This window comes from Lepidochelys kempii, chromosome 16, assembly GCF_965140265.1.
Source record: "Lepidochelys kempii isolate rLepKem1 chromosome 16, rLepKem1.hap2, whole genome shotgun sequence".
Classification (NCBI taxonomy): domain Eukaryota; kingdom Metazoa; phylum Chordata; order Testudines; family Cheloniidae; genus Lepidochelys; species Lepidochelys kempii.
The window spans coordinates 19,754,312-19,769,546 of record NC_133271.1 but is presented as its reverse complement, the minus strand read 5'-3'; the positions used below and the strand labels follow the sequence as shown (position 1 = coordinate 19,769,546).

The 15,235-nt window shown below is 40.6% G+C and overlaps 2 protein-coding genes across 11 annotated transcripts in view; one reads left to right on the top strand and one right to left on the bottom strand.

Moving 5' to 3' along the window:
• The window catches only part of GFI1B (growth factor independent 1B transcriptional repressor), a 528,565-nt gene that overhangs the window by 155,811 nt on the left and 357,519 nt on the right, over positions 1–15,235 (bottom strand). The window lies entirely within an intron of this gene.
• Positions 1–15,235, top strand: part of AK8 (adenylate kinase 8) — a 125,163-nt gene that overhangs the window by 76,889 nt on the left and 33,039 nt on the right. For all 10 annotated transcript variants that reach the window (XR_012155214.1, XR_012155213.1, XM_073313852.1 and 7 more), the window contains one exon: positions 4,136–4,277. Coding sequence is in view for 8 of the 10 variants with exons in the window: in XM_073313852.1 (XP_073169953.1) it covers positions 4,136–4,277 (142 nt within the window). In the remaining 2 variants the exon portion in view is untranslated. The remainder of the gene's footprint in view (positions 1–4,135; positions 4,278–15,235) is intronic.

Here is a 15,235-nt window from a genome sequence, read left to right as displayed (position 1 = left end):
TGGTACTTATCGTACATATCACCGTATTCATACATTCCAAGGCCAGAAGGGACCACTGTGATCATCTAGTGTGACCTCCTGTGTAACACTCCATAGAACTTCCTCCAAATAATTCCTAGAGCAGATCTTTTAGAAAAAAAAATTCTAATTTTGATTTTAAAATGGTCAGTGATGGAGAATCCACCATGACCCTTAGTAAGTTGTTTCAGTGGTTAAATACTCTGTCTCTTAAAAATGTATGCTTTATTTCCAGTCTAAATTTGTCTAGCTTCAACTTCCAGCCATTGCTGGAGATCTTCTACATATGCTTTGTTGGAAGATATTAGGGATATTCCTCTGTTCTTTCTTTGCACTTCTGTATGGGGCTGGTCTGGAGCCGAGCTCTGCCATGTATACAGATTATGGAGCACCGTTGGTTCCTTGTCCACAGCTACTTACCCCTGTCCCAATGTAGAGACATCATTGTGGTTCTGCTGCCTTGCGGACTCTGTGCTAGTGGCTGAACTTCATTTCTGTGTCTTGATCTCACTAGCTAATGGGGATATGTTTCCACAATACTTAATAGGGATATCCTTCTTGGCTAACAATCTCCACAAGTGGAAATCTCTAAAAGTCTCTTATATTTGGACTTCTGTAAAGATAAGAAACCTCTCTAGAGCTTCATTCGCCCAACTCTCAGAGACAGAGTTGGAAACTCACACAAGTTTAGGTTGGGAAAAAAAAAAAAAGATTATTCAAAGCTCATGTGCTTCATAATCCCCCTAAAGCATGTAGATTGACTGCCTCATCAGAATGGCTCTAAATTCTACTTTGCTAGCAAGCACTCTTGGTCGTACGCTTGAGGCCAGTGGATCCAAGGCTAGTTATCTAGAGACTGTGTATCACTCCAATTACAGGTTAGTAATTTCCCTCGCAGTCACTAGGGAGTTCCACATGAATGAAAAGGAATTCCATACCCCACAGTTCTTCATTATGTACTACTCTGTTTGTACCACAAGGAAGTAAGAATAATATGGATTTCTTTTCCCCCTTTTATTTATTTATTTATTTATTTTTGGTCTGCCAAGGATGTTACAGTTTTAAAGCAGCTGCTTTAACTGTGACTATTTCTGTTCAAGGGTGACTGATGTACTTTGTAACGCCATTGAACAGCCTACAAGCTATCTTCCCCTACTGTATAGAAGTGATAGTTATGTTTTCTAATCAGAGCCTGCTGTCTGACTTGTTTATGCTTCATTTCTCACCATCAAACTTAGAAACACAAGAAAACATGTAAACATATACACTGGTGTGTGTTTATGTACACATGTACTGTACCGAATATATAAAGTGATGCATGGCTATCCATTTGTGTTGCTGTTATCTAGTGACACGGCATTGAAATTAGCAGCATTTCATGATATACTTGATATATTCAGCATTGCAGATATGTCTAGTACATTGCACAGGAGTCACACCATTAACGGATGAATTGTTGGTTCACCGTACAGTAGAATTTTTCCTTTTTATCTTATGGCTGCTACACTCTGGCCAGAAGAAACCGTCACCTAAGAATTGGAATCTGATCACTCACTCAAACTAAAGACTTGCGGAAGGTAGCCAGGGTAAGGAATAATTCCACAATGTTCCCTTCACAGTTTCTTTTGACTTTTTTGTTTTAGGGTTTGGGGGGTTTCCCTCCCATTATGCAAGAAGCAAAGACTTGGCACCTTAAATCTGAGGATCCCTGAGATCTGCTGGAGGGGATATTGTGTACCAGCCTCTTCCTCTGTATCATCTTCAGGGCCTTATGCTGCTCCCTCTATTTCCCTGTTTCACCTTATTGGAGCCAGCAAGAGCTCTTGCCAGCTGCTGCCTCTGGAATCCTGCATGAAAGGGTATTCTACATCAGTAATGGGGCTCCAGTGAACAGTCAATACGGTATCACTTAATTCCTTTATGAAGTAGTGGTGAAACATTTTAAGGAATCTTTAAAAATTTCCATTGATATGAATTGGGCATCTATGTAAACTGTTCTGAAGATGATTATTGCAGGCATCATGAATATCAAGACAGAAAGTCCAGTCCTCAAACCGGAGATGAAGGGAACAGGAGGAAATTTCCACAGCTTCTCTTTAGTTGATTTCTTAATTTTTGTCCTGGGCTTTTTCAGTTTTGTGTTAATCTGTGAAACTCCTGGAAAAAATAAAGAATTCACCTTTATTCCCTCCCCACAAAATAGCCAACCAGTGGGGGATCTCCTGTTCCTTCTGTCTCTGGATGTAGCTCTGATCTTCCTCTTGTTATATATATATATATCATCAGTCTGACAATATGGCTGCTTCTTTCTTCATGCTGGCATTTTACAGAAGTACCTCTTGTGATTTTGTCACTTCACATGGGATCAGGTGACTGGAAAAGATTATATTCCATTGCAGTTTTCGTTTAGCAGATGCTTTTTAGAGAAGAGTACTATCCTTAACTTGTTAGTGTGAAGTGGGTATCCTCAATTAATACACTAATCAGTTTTCTAATTAATTCCCTATGGTTTTCTTTCATTTTTGCTGGCACATTGAAGCCTGAGAGCAATTCTGTAAACTCAGTGATTCAATTCCAAAAGGAGAAGTGGTGAATTTCATGGCTGAGGGTTAAAGGCTCTGAAAAATGAGAGAATAAGCATGTACTGGTGCTGGAAATGGAGTGGCAGCTGTCATAGATTTACAGGAGTCAATAGAAACAAGACTCCCCAACAACTGGGACTGAAGGGATTTTTCCCTTGTCGATGATGTTGAAGTTTCAGGAATAGAAAGTGGGGGATGCAATGGAGATTCCATTCTTTAAAAATTGCTAGAAACATGGACTATACAGTGTGTCCTGCAATACACAGCACTTGTGATAGTATCATGTCAATGGTAACATACCCAACTGAAATACATGTGTGCACCTGTCTATTTGCTGCAAAGGTGAGTCCCAGCATTACAGATCTGAAACACATACTTTGGTATGAAAACTTTCCACTGTACTATTGTATGCAAATGCTATGGCAGGATGAATAATAAAATGTCGACATTCCTTATTATGGATTTATGTGGCAATCCATTATTCTTCTTTGTTTCTGATAGGACCCCTAATGTAATAGATACTGTGCAAATACAAGAGGAGGCACTGTCTCTGCTTTTTAAAAATTGTTTTAGATGTTTGCCCCTGTAAGGACTCCGAGTAGGTCTTTCTGATCATGCTCCCTAACCACTTTCATGGGGCTAGTTGAGTATTTGCTTCTAAACCTAATACATCAGATCAGCCCTTGGAAGTTTGGCAATAGTCCTTGTTCAGTCCACTAATTTAATTCTTCAATAAATCAGTAGGAATAAACAATGATAATGGAGTATCTTGATTGAAGTAGTTTAGATTATGAAGGCTATAGTGAAAACTGAGCCATCCCTCCATTCTCCTCTATCCTATAAAATTAAAACAAAGGTTTACTTGGTTCTAAATAGCAGTTGTGAAACCAATCAGAGCCTTGTAAACAGAAACAGCAACAGAGGTGCTAGAATTCTGTCTGCAAGCTAAGGAAGACAACACTGCAACAGTTTACAATTGTTTCACATTTGGAAATTTATCTCTCAGTCAAAGACTAGAAAATAATTATTATTTTTACAGGAAAGCTTAAGGCCAGAATATACACTAGGCACTGCTGGAGAGGAGCCACTATGAACTGCTATGTTAAATATGTTCAAATACCGTTTGTTTGTTTTTCCTCCACAAAGTAGGTATTTAATCCAATTTACATCATTGCCTGTGTAGGTCTTTATGTAGTCATGTCACACAATTGAGAGTTAAAATATGGATAATGTAGATATACATAGATAACTGTTTATGAGAAAAATTACTCTGTATGCTTATGTAGGCAGTATTTATTATTTATATTGTGATTGTCCTGAAGGCGTCAACAAGTTTGAAGCCCCACTGTGGCATTGTACATACACAGTAAATGATAGTCCCTACTCAAAAAGCTTACAGCTTTCAAACATTAATAACTTTTTTGTATCCAAGTTCACTTCATAGCTAACAAGAAGCATTCTGCTGTCTGCTTAGTGCTGAAATTTGACAAACAAAATAAGCGGTGGTTTTTTGGTTTTTTTTAAATCCTCTCCAGTCCCAGACAACATCATTTTAAAGTTACTGACAGATCGTCTCAACAGATTAGACTGCATGACTGACGGTTGGGTGCTACATGGTTTCCCAAGAGATTTAGATCAGGCAGAACAGATGGTAAAAGCAGGAATTATTCCAAACAGGTAAGACTTTAAAAAATGTTTTTAATAACAATATGTATTATTCTTGTTTATTTGTTATTCTTACCTACTTTAATCAAATCTGAGAGATAAAAAGGTCTTATTCTCGTAGAAGCATTTGATTCCTTTTATCCATTTTTTCTTGGCTCATTGAAGAGTCAGTTTTTGTATGGGTAAACACTCTTTTTTTTTTTTTGATCCACTTTTTTTGATTGAGCCAGGAGTCTAAGGGTGGGATTTTCAAAAGAACTCAGTGTTGGCCTCACTCAGGTCCCACTGAAGTCAATAGTAGTTTTACCATTGATTTCAGTGGGAGCAGAATTAGGCCAATGATGAGGGCTTCAGAAAATCCCACCCTGCAAGTTTCGAGAAGACTTATACTTAGAACTAGGTGCATCATTATTATTCTGAGGACTTTAAACAACAGAGTCTGGCTGTTTATGCTAGTTATAACAGACTGGCAGACTCTAGGACCTTGTACAGGAATGAGGGCTCCCCTTTTGAATCATCCCAATGACAGGTGCTTGAACCCTGCATAAAGATGCAGGATAAATACTGTGGAGTCATAGTGACAGATGAATGTTGTTAACTCCAGCCAGAGATATAAAAAGGGTTTAGAGCTTCTCTGTTAGAGAGAGAGAGGCTAGAACAGAGATGTCCTGCAGGGAAAACCTAGGGACAGCCAAACTTGGGGAGCAAGCTGAGGTTGAGATTTGTTTTGTGGTGGTTTATCATTAAAGCCAGACCCCAAGAAGGGGTTAAATTTGGACTATATGCAGTGCATATATTTTGTTAGAGCTGGGTGCAAATTACAGCTGCTTACATCTGTGTATGTGTGATCTCCTAGAATTATATTGGTATGGCTGGGACCTCACTATGAGATCAGTGTCTTTTTGTTTTATGTGGAATAATGAAAGACAATGTGATGTTTGTATTTGATTTTAGCTTATTAAAAGAATGTTCAGGAATGTAGCGTGAGGGACTGAGTTCTTGGGGCAGAAACTACTCAAACATCATAAAAGAACTGTTATAACCTCTTGAGAAAATAATCTATGGCACTCTCTGCGCCTGGTCCACAGAGGGTGGGAGTCTGTTACAGCTCTCAGCTAGAGTTCCTGGCTATTTAGCTCAAGTTGTTAAGATTCCTGCTTTCACCTCAGGAGGTCCCTGATTCCAGTACTTGGGTGTTGACCAAGATGGTGGCCATCACAAAAGCACATGTTAGAAATTCTTAGCTCCTAGACTTCCAGAGCTAACCTTGAAAAAGGCAATTCACATGCAAAAATGTTTAACACAACACTGAACTGGCAAAATCTCTCCTTCCCCCAGCTGTTTTTCCATGTGACTGCTACCCAAGGCTACAGTGGAAGGAGGTGAAAGGGTAGGATTGAGTTGGGAGAGGAGGTATTGCGAATATGGCAAGGAAAGAGAAGGGAGGGTGTTGTTTTTGTATAAAGTCTTTGGTATAGAAAAACTATTGAAAACAAATATTTTTAAAAGAGAAACCAGTTTCCTGATGACTTGAGATAAAGAGGAGAAGATGCTTAAACCCGTGTCAGATTAGGTTAAATAATAGCATTTCCTGGAAGGTGCATTCATAAACAAAAAAAATTAAGGGACGGAGTATACATGACTGGGTATACATGACCATAAGTAAGGCTACAATTTAGTCATGAGTATTTTTAGTAAAAGTCATGGGCAATAAACAAAAATTCACGGGCCATGACCTGTGCATGGCTTTTACTATATACCCCTGACTAAATCTTAGCTGGCGGGTGGGACGTGGTGGTACTGTTCTTGGGGGCCAGGGGAGGGGGTGGGCTCCACTTTGGGGGGGGGCAAGGGGACCCCTGCTCTGGGGCAGGGACTGGTGGCCAGTGTCACCAACTGCTGGGGGCCACTGAGCAGCGGCTGCTCCAGCTGACCCTGGGGCCGCCCACCCACCGGTGCTCCCGTCGCCCCCAGGATTGCTACTCAGATGGACCCCAGGGCCAACTGCACAGGCCACTGCTTGGGCAGTCCCCAGGGCCAACTGCCCGGGACTGCCCCATGCCGCTGCTCTGGCCACCCCCGGAATGCTGCCTCGGGGCCACTCCAGCAGCACCTGGCTGCAGAGCCATTCTGGCAGCAGCTGGTGTGGCTGTCCCTGGGGCCACCTGGGCCAGTTGCTTGGGCGGCCCTGGAGTCAGCCACACTGGCTGCTGCAGAAGTCACAGAGGTAGTGGAAAGTCATGGAATCCATGACTTCCACGATCTCTGTGACAGACACAGAGCCCTACTCATAAATAGGTATATGCATGTGAATATTCCCATTGAATTCACTGTGCATGTTTGCAGAATCAGGGCATAATAATGCACATAACAGTGGCTGGTGTATAAAGGCTTAGATGTGAAAATTCCACTCTGATCCATGCACTCAATTCCCATCGGCTTTAATAGAAGCTGTATGTATGTATTTCAGTACAGACTTTGGCCCTTTACTGTTTTACACAGAGGTTGAAGTAAGGGACGAAAACAGATATCATGCTAACCTGATTGATTCTGGAGTTGATTTTTTTCCATGAAACTGAAGTACCAGGTATATACAGAAAGAAAGAGAGAGATTATAAACAAAGGACATATAGCAATACGGAATAGAAGGGCTGTAATTTAGTTTCTCTTGTGATGCTAGTTATAAAACACTATCTGTGGTGGTGGTGTTTTTGACATCAGTAGAAAATCCTGATAGAATTATAGCCTTGAAATCAATCTGGGAATAGAATGCAGAAATCTATAAATCAGACACAAAACAACCTACAAAGTCTCATTTTAGGAGGGCTCTGTAGATGAAATTAAATTAAAATAAATTTACATATATATCAAGTTTATTATTAAAATCTAGTCACATCAGTAAACAAAATTATTTGTGAAAGGGTACGTTACTCTGTATTTTGAACTCAAAGTAGACCTCTTTGGCTGATCGGAAAACAGAGTTATTGTCTCGTTGTCAAGTCATAAATCTGTTCCTTAGAGCTAATAAATGGTTAGTGTTCAAATACTATGTTTTATCAGACTCCCACCTCATAAACCTAGTGCACATAATACTAAATTATACACCATTGAGCGGGATCAGTCTCCTGACTCCTCCGTCTTATGGAAAGAGAAACAAACCTAGTAATTGATGGAAAAAAAGAAAGAAAATAAAGTTATTTGAAAACAAACAAAATGGGCTATAAAGTTAGTTAAAATGTAATAATAAAAAAAGGGCATACAGCATCAGCCACTGCATCCAAAGACCTGCCCAAGAACAACGAGGAAAATAATTCATTTTCACATTGCAAATCTAAGGTATTAGATTTTTTTTTAAAATTAGTATTAGAGCAAGACTAGCCTGCAGACTGGTGCAGGGACACCTGTATTCTATCAGACAGAAATGTCCTCCTGTAGCACCAGTCTTTCTGTACTCTGAGAACACATGCGTTGCCTTCTACAGTCCTCCTTATGATGCAGTTATAGCATAAGTGGACAGGATCCTAATCGTGTTGAACTGTGGCAGCCTTTAGGGCAAATAAGAAGCTGAATCTATTAGTGGTCTCTCAGCCTCCTAGTAAAGGAAGACTGTTAACCCCTTCGTGTCTGCAGTAAATGAGAGTCCAAATATAGTTACAGGTTAGCATCAGATGCTCAGGACTGCTGATGTTAAGGGTTCAGTGTAGTCCTTTATCAAAGCAGGTGCAAATGTCAGTTCTAGCTCTTGTTCTTTTATTACTAGAGCTAAAATAGAAAGTAGATTGTACAGCTCTGGATGTTTCTAAGATACAGTAAAACCTCTATAAAAATATGCTGTTCCACCCTACATATACAAGTATGGACTAGGTCGAGGGGCAAATTGTTCTCCAAACAATCTAGAGAAAACCACAGGCCAAATGAAAATATCAAGTTTGGATTTTTCTACAAAAGTACACATTGAGTAAAACAGAGCTACAGCTCTTTGCCAAACTTACAGCTGAAATAAAGTTCACCAGCAACAACGTAGGCTATTACTATTATACATCTCCTGTTATTAACTTCAGCTCCCAACTGGTGCACAGCTCGTCTCAGTCAATTCTGAATATAATGACAATGATCACAGTCACATCAACTGAGTGTATGAGAGCACATTTGTCTACAAACTGACTGCATTTGTCTGTGCTTGCTAAGGAATAGAACTTCCCATTTCACTGAAGATGCACTGAAAAATTGCTTTGTGTCATGAATATCATATATTGATGCAGCGTATTTGGACTCAAAAAGAAGTAGCATAAGACCGTTTAGCTCAAGGCCCAATAAGCCTGTATTATATGCCTGTTATCAATGCCTCTTCCCCAACCCCTCAAAACTGGTAAAACAACCCCTCTTTTTGTTACCTTATTGTTATTGATCATACTGTAAATATTGAGCTGGTAAGTCAAAACCCCTGGATTCTACCATTCATAACTTTCCTAATAATTCATTTTTAGACTATATCTTTCCATGCGTGGACTCAATCCGAAATGGTCTGTTTTTATTTATTTAAGTTTGAGTATAATCCATAACCCATTTGATTTATCTGAGCAAGAGGAAACAAATTTTCTGTATTAAACACCACACTATTTTTATGCCTGGATAACTAAAATATGACTCCTGCTATAGTTCCTATTGGCATGTTAGCATCCTTCATTAAAGACATGGCTTCCATTTCATTTCTGCTATGGGCTCTGTAGGAAGCATGCAGGCCAAGCCAGGTGTAGGGATGCTCTAAATCATGCATCTTCTAGATTCCCTGGCCATGCCCAGCTCCCTAGTCTGGGCTGCTCACTTTTTGTGAGCTCTAGCTCTTTGTAAGTCCCTGAGAGAAAGGAAGTTGTGACCACCTTGTGCCACTGCAGCCTCCCTCTAGTGGACTTTCTACCACTGGTGGTCCTGTGGTCTGATTTATGTTGGCAGTTTGTTAAAGTGCCTGAGAATGTGTGTGCCTTGATACAATCTCTCTCTCTCTAATGTGTCCACCACCAAGATCATTTGATTCAACATACAACCCCTTTCTCTAGCATTCTCTATCTTCTCCCTAGTTCTATGATTTGGTATCTTGGGCAGGAAGAAAGCTCAATCCTGTCTGTCAATCCAGAGCATTCCAGAGATAATCTGGATCTTCTAGGGAACCTGAAGAAGACCATCAAAAACTTAACCTAAAAGCACAGTATTGGATTCACATCTTTAAAATGTAATCATAAGGTGTGCACAAGAGTAAACAAACCTGCCCTAATAGATCAGCAACATTAGTGCACAAGAATTGGTTGTTATCTTTCAGACATGTTTGTTTTAAAAAGTTATCAGAGACCCACATATTCTTGTAAAAAAATTATTTAACTATACAGTACTGTCTACTCACAGGCAGCAAAAGCACAGACAGCCTTGTGTGTTGACCATAGTAGCCTTTGTCAAGGGACAGTTCCTCAGGAGTTCAAGTTGCTAGAGTTAATTACTATTATTTATAGAAGTCTCCATAAAGGGCGTCTAGAAAACAGGCAAACTGGCAGGTGGTTGAAGAGGTCTGAGTAGAGAGGCAACCTGCTGTTCTCACAGATATTGGCCAGGAGCATGATGGAGGCCCCCTCATGGTGAATATGGGGCGTTGCTATGTTACTAAGTATTGGCAGCCATGGCAACACAAAAAGAAGAGGAGTACTTGTGGCACCTTAGAGACTAACCAATTTATTTGAGCATGAGCTTTCGTGAGCTATGAAGAGAGCTGTAGCTCACGAAAGCTCATGCTCAAATAAATTGGTTAGTCTCTAAGGTGCCACAAGTACTCCTTTTCTTTTTGCGAATACAGACTAACACGGCTGTTACTCTGAAACCTGTCATGGCAACACAGTTTCATGTAAAGTCCCAGTAACACTGTGCATAGCTTTGATAAGTTCTTCATCGACCAGGCTCCTGTGAGATGAGTGACACCAGACAGGAGCACAGTACTCTGCTGCTGAATAGCAGAGGGCAAGGGCTGATATTCTAAGCATCCAGGTTGAGCCAGCCAATTCTGAGAAAATTGTTCTGAGTGCTAACTTTGGCTGCTGTCTTCTTAAAGTGGTTGCGGTACAGCAAAGACCTTTCCAATGTCATGCTGAGGTAACCCAGGTTTGGGTTGTGCTGTTTAAGAAAATATTTAACTCGTGGCTTGCGCCTACATTATGCAGATGAAATATGCTAGAAACCCTCTTGGAAAAGTTAGCTGCAGGTGCCATCAACGACAATAGTCTGCCATGAGCTTCATATCATTCAGGACCTTGTCAATTTCTGAGAAGGACTGTGCTTGATAGCTGCAGATGTTGTTGGCATAGGTAAACTTGCACGAGAGTGTTTCTGGCAAATCGTTGATATACACATTGAACAGTTTTGGTGAAAGAACTGAATCTTGCGGAAGACCGCTAATCTGACACTTCCAGGAACTGCAATGGTCACCCATGTTTAGTCTGAACTGCCTGTTTTGGAGGAAGAGCTCTGCTACTTCAACCACCCAACACAGTGTAACTCCAGAGAGTTTACACAGAAAACTTCTGTGCCAAGCCATGTCATAAGCAGCAGTCAAATCCGGGAAGATGGCTTCTGTCTTTAGATTTTGTTGAAAACTGTTTTTGATAAAGGTGGTCAAGGCCAAGACTTGATCACAGGTGCTGTGTCCTTTTCTGAACCCTGCCTGCTCAACCTGCAAGACATCATCCAACTCCGGAGTGATTTGTAGGAGGTTTAATTGGTCAAACACCTTAAAACACACTTACGGAAGGATATTGGGCGGTAACTCACCATGTTGTGGGGGGTCCTTGCCCAGCTTGAGAATGGTAATAATCTTTGCTTGACACCAAGGGTGTGGTAGCTTCTTTTCATTAATGACCCATATATAGAAATTAGTGAGCCACTGTGACACCGTTGGTCCAAGGTGCTTAAGGAATTCCAGCAAGATGTTATCATACACTGCTGCTGTGCCTGGTTTGATGGAGTTAAGGGCCTTATCTAACTCAATGACTGGGAATGGTTCTGGTTGACTTCTGCCCACACTCTTATGTTGAAGATGACCCCATTTGACATATACTTTGTGTATAACTCGCTTTTCCAGAGGAACCTTTGCTACCTGCAGTAGATGACTTGCAACCTCATTGGGCTGAACCAGTGGGTGATTTTGGCCTGGAGGTCATTGGGCAGCACCCAGCCAGCCAATCAGGTTCGAGCACTTCCAGCTAGAATAAGTGAAGTCAAGCTTTGCCAGAAATTCCTTCCACCGAGTGCACCTGGCAGTGTCTAGAGATTCAGTCAGTTGGTCTGCAATATCTGGGTTGCCAGATAATTCAAATTTCCTGAGCAAGGCTTGGTAATTGGCACTCAGGCAGGGAGTGTAAATTGGTCGACAGCCCCGTGCTATGACTGAAAATGCAGCTTTGTAAATGGCTCCTTGGAATTGGCAATAGGCTTCATCAACTGGGATACTATGCGACAGAATGGTAACCACACTATGTTCCAAAGCATTGGAAAACTTTTTCCAGAATGTCTTACAAAAATTCCGCTGATGCTTGATTGAATGATGGGTAGCTGGAACCCAACGTGGATGAGTGATGGTCTATGTTGGCTGTGAGGGAAGTTATCAACTACTATATGACTTGCTAGTTGTGGATGGCCAACTAGTGAACTAACCCAACAAAGGTCGGGTGAGTACTCTTTCGAGAGAAATATGCCAAGTTGTTTTGCATCATGAATCAACACAAAGTTGTTGTTAATTGCCCAGTCCTTGAACCGTTCACCGTCGTCATCCAAATCCACATACTCCCACTCAGAGTGATGACTGTTGAAATCTCCAATGAAGATTGCTGGATGATCAAGTGTTGGGAGGCCCCAGTGCAAAGTTGGTGACGTATATATGTTCGCAATCCAAAAGCTGCCAACCTGGATTACATGATAAAAATTGGAGGAAGAGCATGGAATAGCATCAGATATGTTGGAAAGCATGTATGTTGCATGGCCAAGTTTAACATCTGAGAAATGTGAAATGGTGTCAAAGCCATCAATACCGTAATGTTCTGCTACACTGATAGCTGATAAATGACCTTTATGGTCACTTATGCCACCACAGGATATGACGGTGGAATCTGCTTGGCATAACAAGTGGTCTACAACAACAGTCATCAATCACTATCTTGTCACGAACCCAACCATCTGCCCACCAGGTTTTGACCTGTCAAGGCACCTGTGGTTATCTCTGAACCAGTTTCAAACAGGACAGGGCAATTGTGTGGCCAGTCTCTTCAAATGGGTTTTCTTTAATGACCCGTGATGTAGATCTGGTCAATTTAAGACTATGTTGCATATCCTTGATGGGTGCCAGCTGACTTACTTCAACAGCAGGCTACTGGCTTTTTACCTGGCTGATGATGATACTGTCAAATGGCTGGGAACACTGCGCATACACAGAGAGAGAGATTTATATTGCTATTATATTTATCTGACTCAAAGATCAGAGCCCCATTGTACTACACAAGTAACAAAGCTGACAGTCCCTGCCCCAGAAAGCACACAATGCAGATGTCAGATGGAACACAACAGGTGGACAAAATGGACACATGAAGTGGGTGAGTTAGGAGGAGGAGCTAATTCTAAAATTAATAGAGGTTTATGGCATACTTCACCAAATTTCCAGTTGTCAGATCCCAAAGTTTCTTTACCAATACAGAAAATACTTTAAATATGACTCTAGAGAGTTTATTTTGGAGATCATATTGCTTCTTGATCGGACTTCAAAAGGATGTGGCTGTGTCTCCAATTATGTCACTTATCTAATATTTTTAAACTTCTTTTTCATCTGATTAATAATAGCCTGTATGCCAATAACTTAGAACAAGGATAATGTTGTTTTTATTTCCTAAAATAGAATCTGGGAATATATTAAGAACAAAAGGAAAAAATTAGAATGCAAAAAAAGGATTTTTTTTTTTATCATTTGGTCTTTACATGGAGCTTTCATATTTCTGCAGCTGATCCCAATGTGGATTAGGGATAATAAACAGCCTATTAATGGAGGCCTGAACTAGGAAATGGAGTTTGAATCAGCAGCAAAATTCAATGGCTGGCGAAGGTTAATAACTCCATTACTACCAGCTTTATTTTTTAGCCGTTTGAAGAGCTAGGTGTTAGCCTTATCTTACTCCTCGTTAATTGAGCTAATAGAATCCCTGTGACCCTACCATGCTGCCATTATCTGAGAGTTTACCAGACATGGACTAGAATACTTATCACTGAATATGTATTTCCACAGATGCCTTTTCTTTATCAGAAGAAATATTTTTGTTAAAGATAAGAACTTCAAATTCTTTTTTTTTTCAACATTTCCTTGCTGTTCTTTGTAACTGACATAGATATGGAAAAGAAGGTAAATGACTTAATATCTTGCTTCGTTAATGAGGAAAAAGGTAAGTCCCAAAATAGTTGTATCGAGAATCCATATAATGACTGAATTATTCTGGCATGGAAAATGTTACAAGGGCATTTTTTAAAACATGGGTCAAATTTAAATGCTGGATTATATGTATTTACAATAGGCATGCATTTTAACTGACGATATACAAAAATCTGTGATGAATGACGGAGAGGTAAATGTTATAACTTCTCTTCCGATTTGCTCCTCATTTTCACAAGAAAAACACAGAAAAAAAAAAAAGTTTGGTGATCAAGACATTTAAACCAATATAATAATCTTCACTAACATCAGGAATACAGAGAGAGGGATTGTAAGCAGGCACCTTTCCCAAACTACGCTTATAAATACAGGCAACATAGTATACAAGGTCCAAACATATCACTTTACTGGACTTTGGCCTTATCAGTAAAGAAAACAACAATAAGAATGATAAAGATCAGCACAAGCCTTTTTCCCAAGTTTGGCTGCTTCCTGGGTTCCGCACTCAGCACTACTCAGCCCACACACTAGATCCTCTTCTCCTAGAAATCTGCTTCCTTCTCCTTTATATCTGTATTAGAGATTGAGGCATCTGTCTCACTGAGTCAGCAGACCCCGCGTAATTCTTTCTCAGCAAGATCGACAGCTGCTAACTGCGTGTGATATTTCAAGCAAACACTGCCAGCCTGTTACATATATATGTAACTTATTTATATATAACTCTAGACATTGCTGTCACATTCAAGAATTCCTTTCGATAAACAGACCACTTGCATTCACAGAGGCAGCTCAGTTGGATACTTTTTGGCACCAACTAATCCCCTATATTTAGGGCCCTACCAAATTCACGGGCAATTGTGGTCAATTTCACAGTCATAGGATTTTAAAAATAATAAATTTCATGATTTCAGATATTTAAATCTGAAATTTCATGGTGTTGTAACTATAGGGGTCCTGACCCAAAAGGGAGTCCTGGGGTTGTAAGGTTATTGTAGGGGGGTCATGGTCTTACCACCCTTACTTCTGCGCTGCTCCTGGTAGCTGCTGCTTTCCAGCCATCCGGGTCTGAAAGCAGTGCAGAAGTAAGGGTGGCAATACCATGACTCCCCTATAATAACCTTGGAACCCCCCCAGCAACCCTCTTTTGGGTTGGGACCCCCCAGTTTGAGAAATGCCGGTCTTCCCCGTGAAATCTGTATAGTATAAGGTAAAAGTACACAGAAGACCAGATTTCACGGTGGAGACCAGATTTCACGGCCCGTGACGTGTTTTTCACAGCCGTGAATTTGGTAGAGCTCTACCTATATTTAATGTGGAGAACTGCACTCAAACCCCTTAACTGGCAGAAGTCGCTCCTTGCCCAGAGAGGTGTGAATTTCTGTGGCCTGGATGGCAGAGGGGAATCTTTTTTTCCACCCCTCATCTCACCTGGAGACTTGGGCACCTTAGCAGGAGACAATAAGAGTGTGGCAAGAGTGATGCCTCACACTCCCAGTAGCAATGAGGAACACTGTCATAAAGT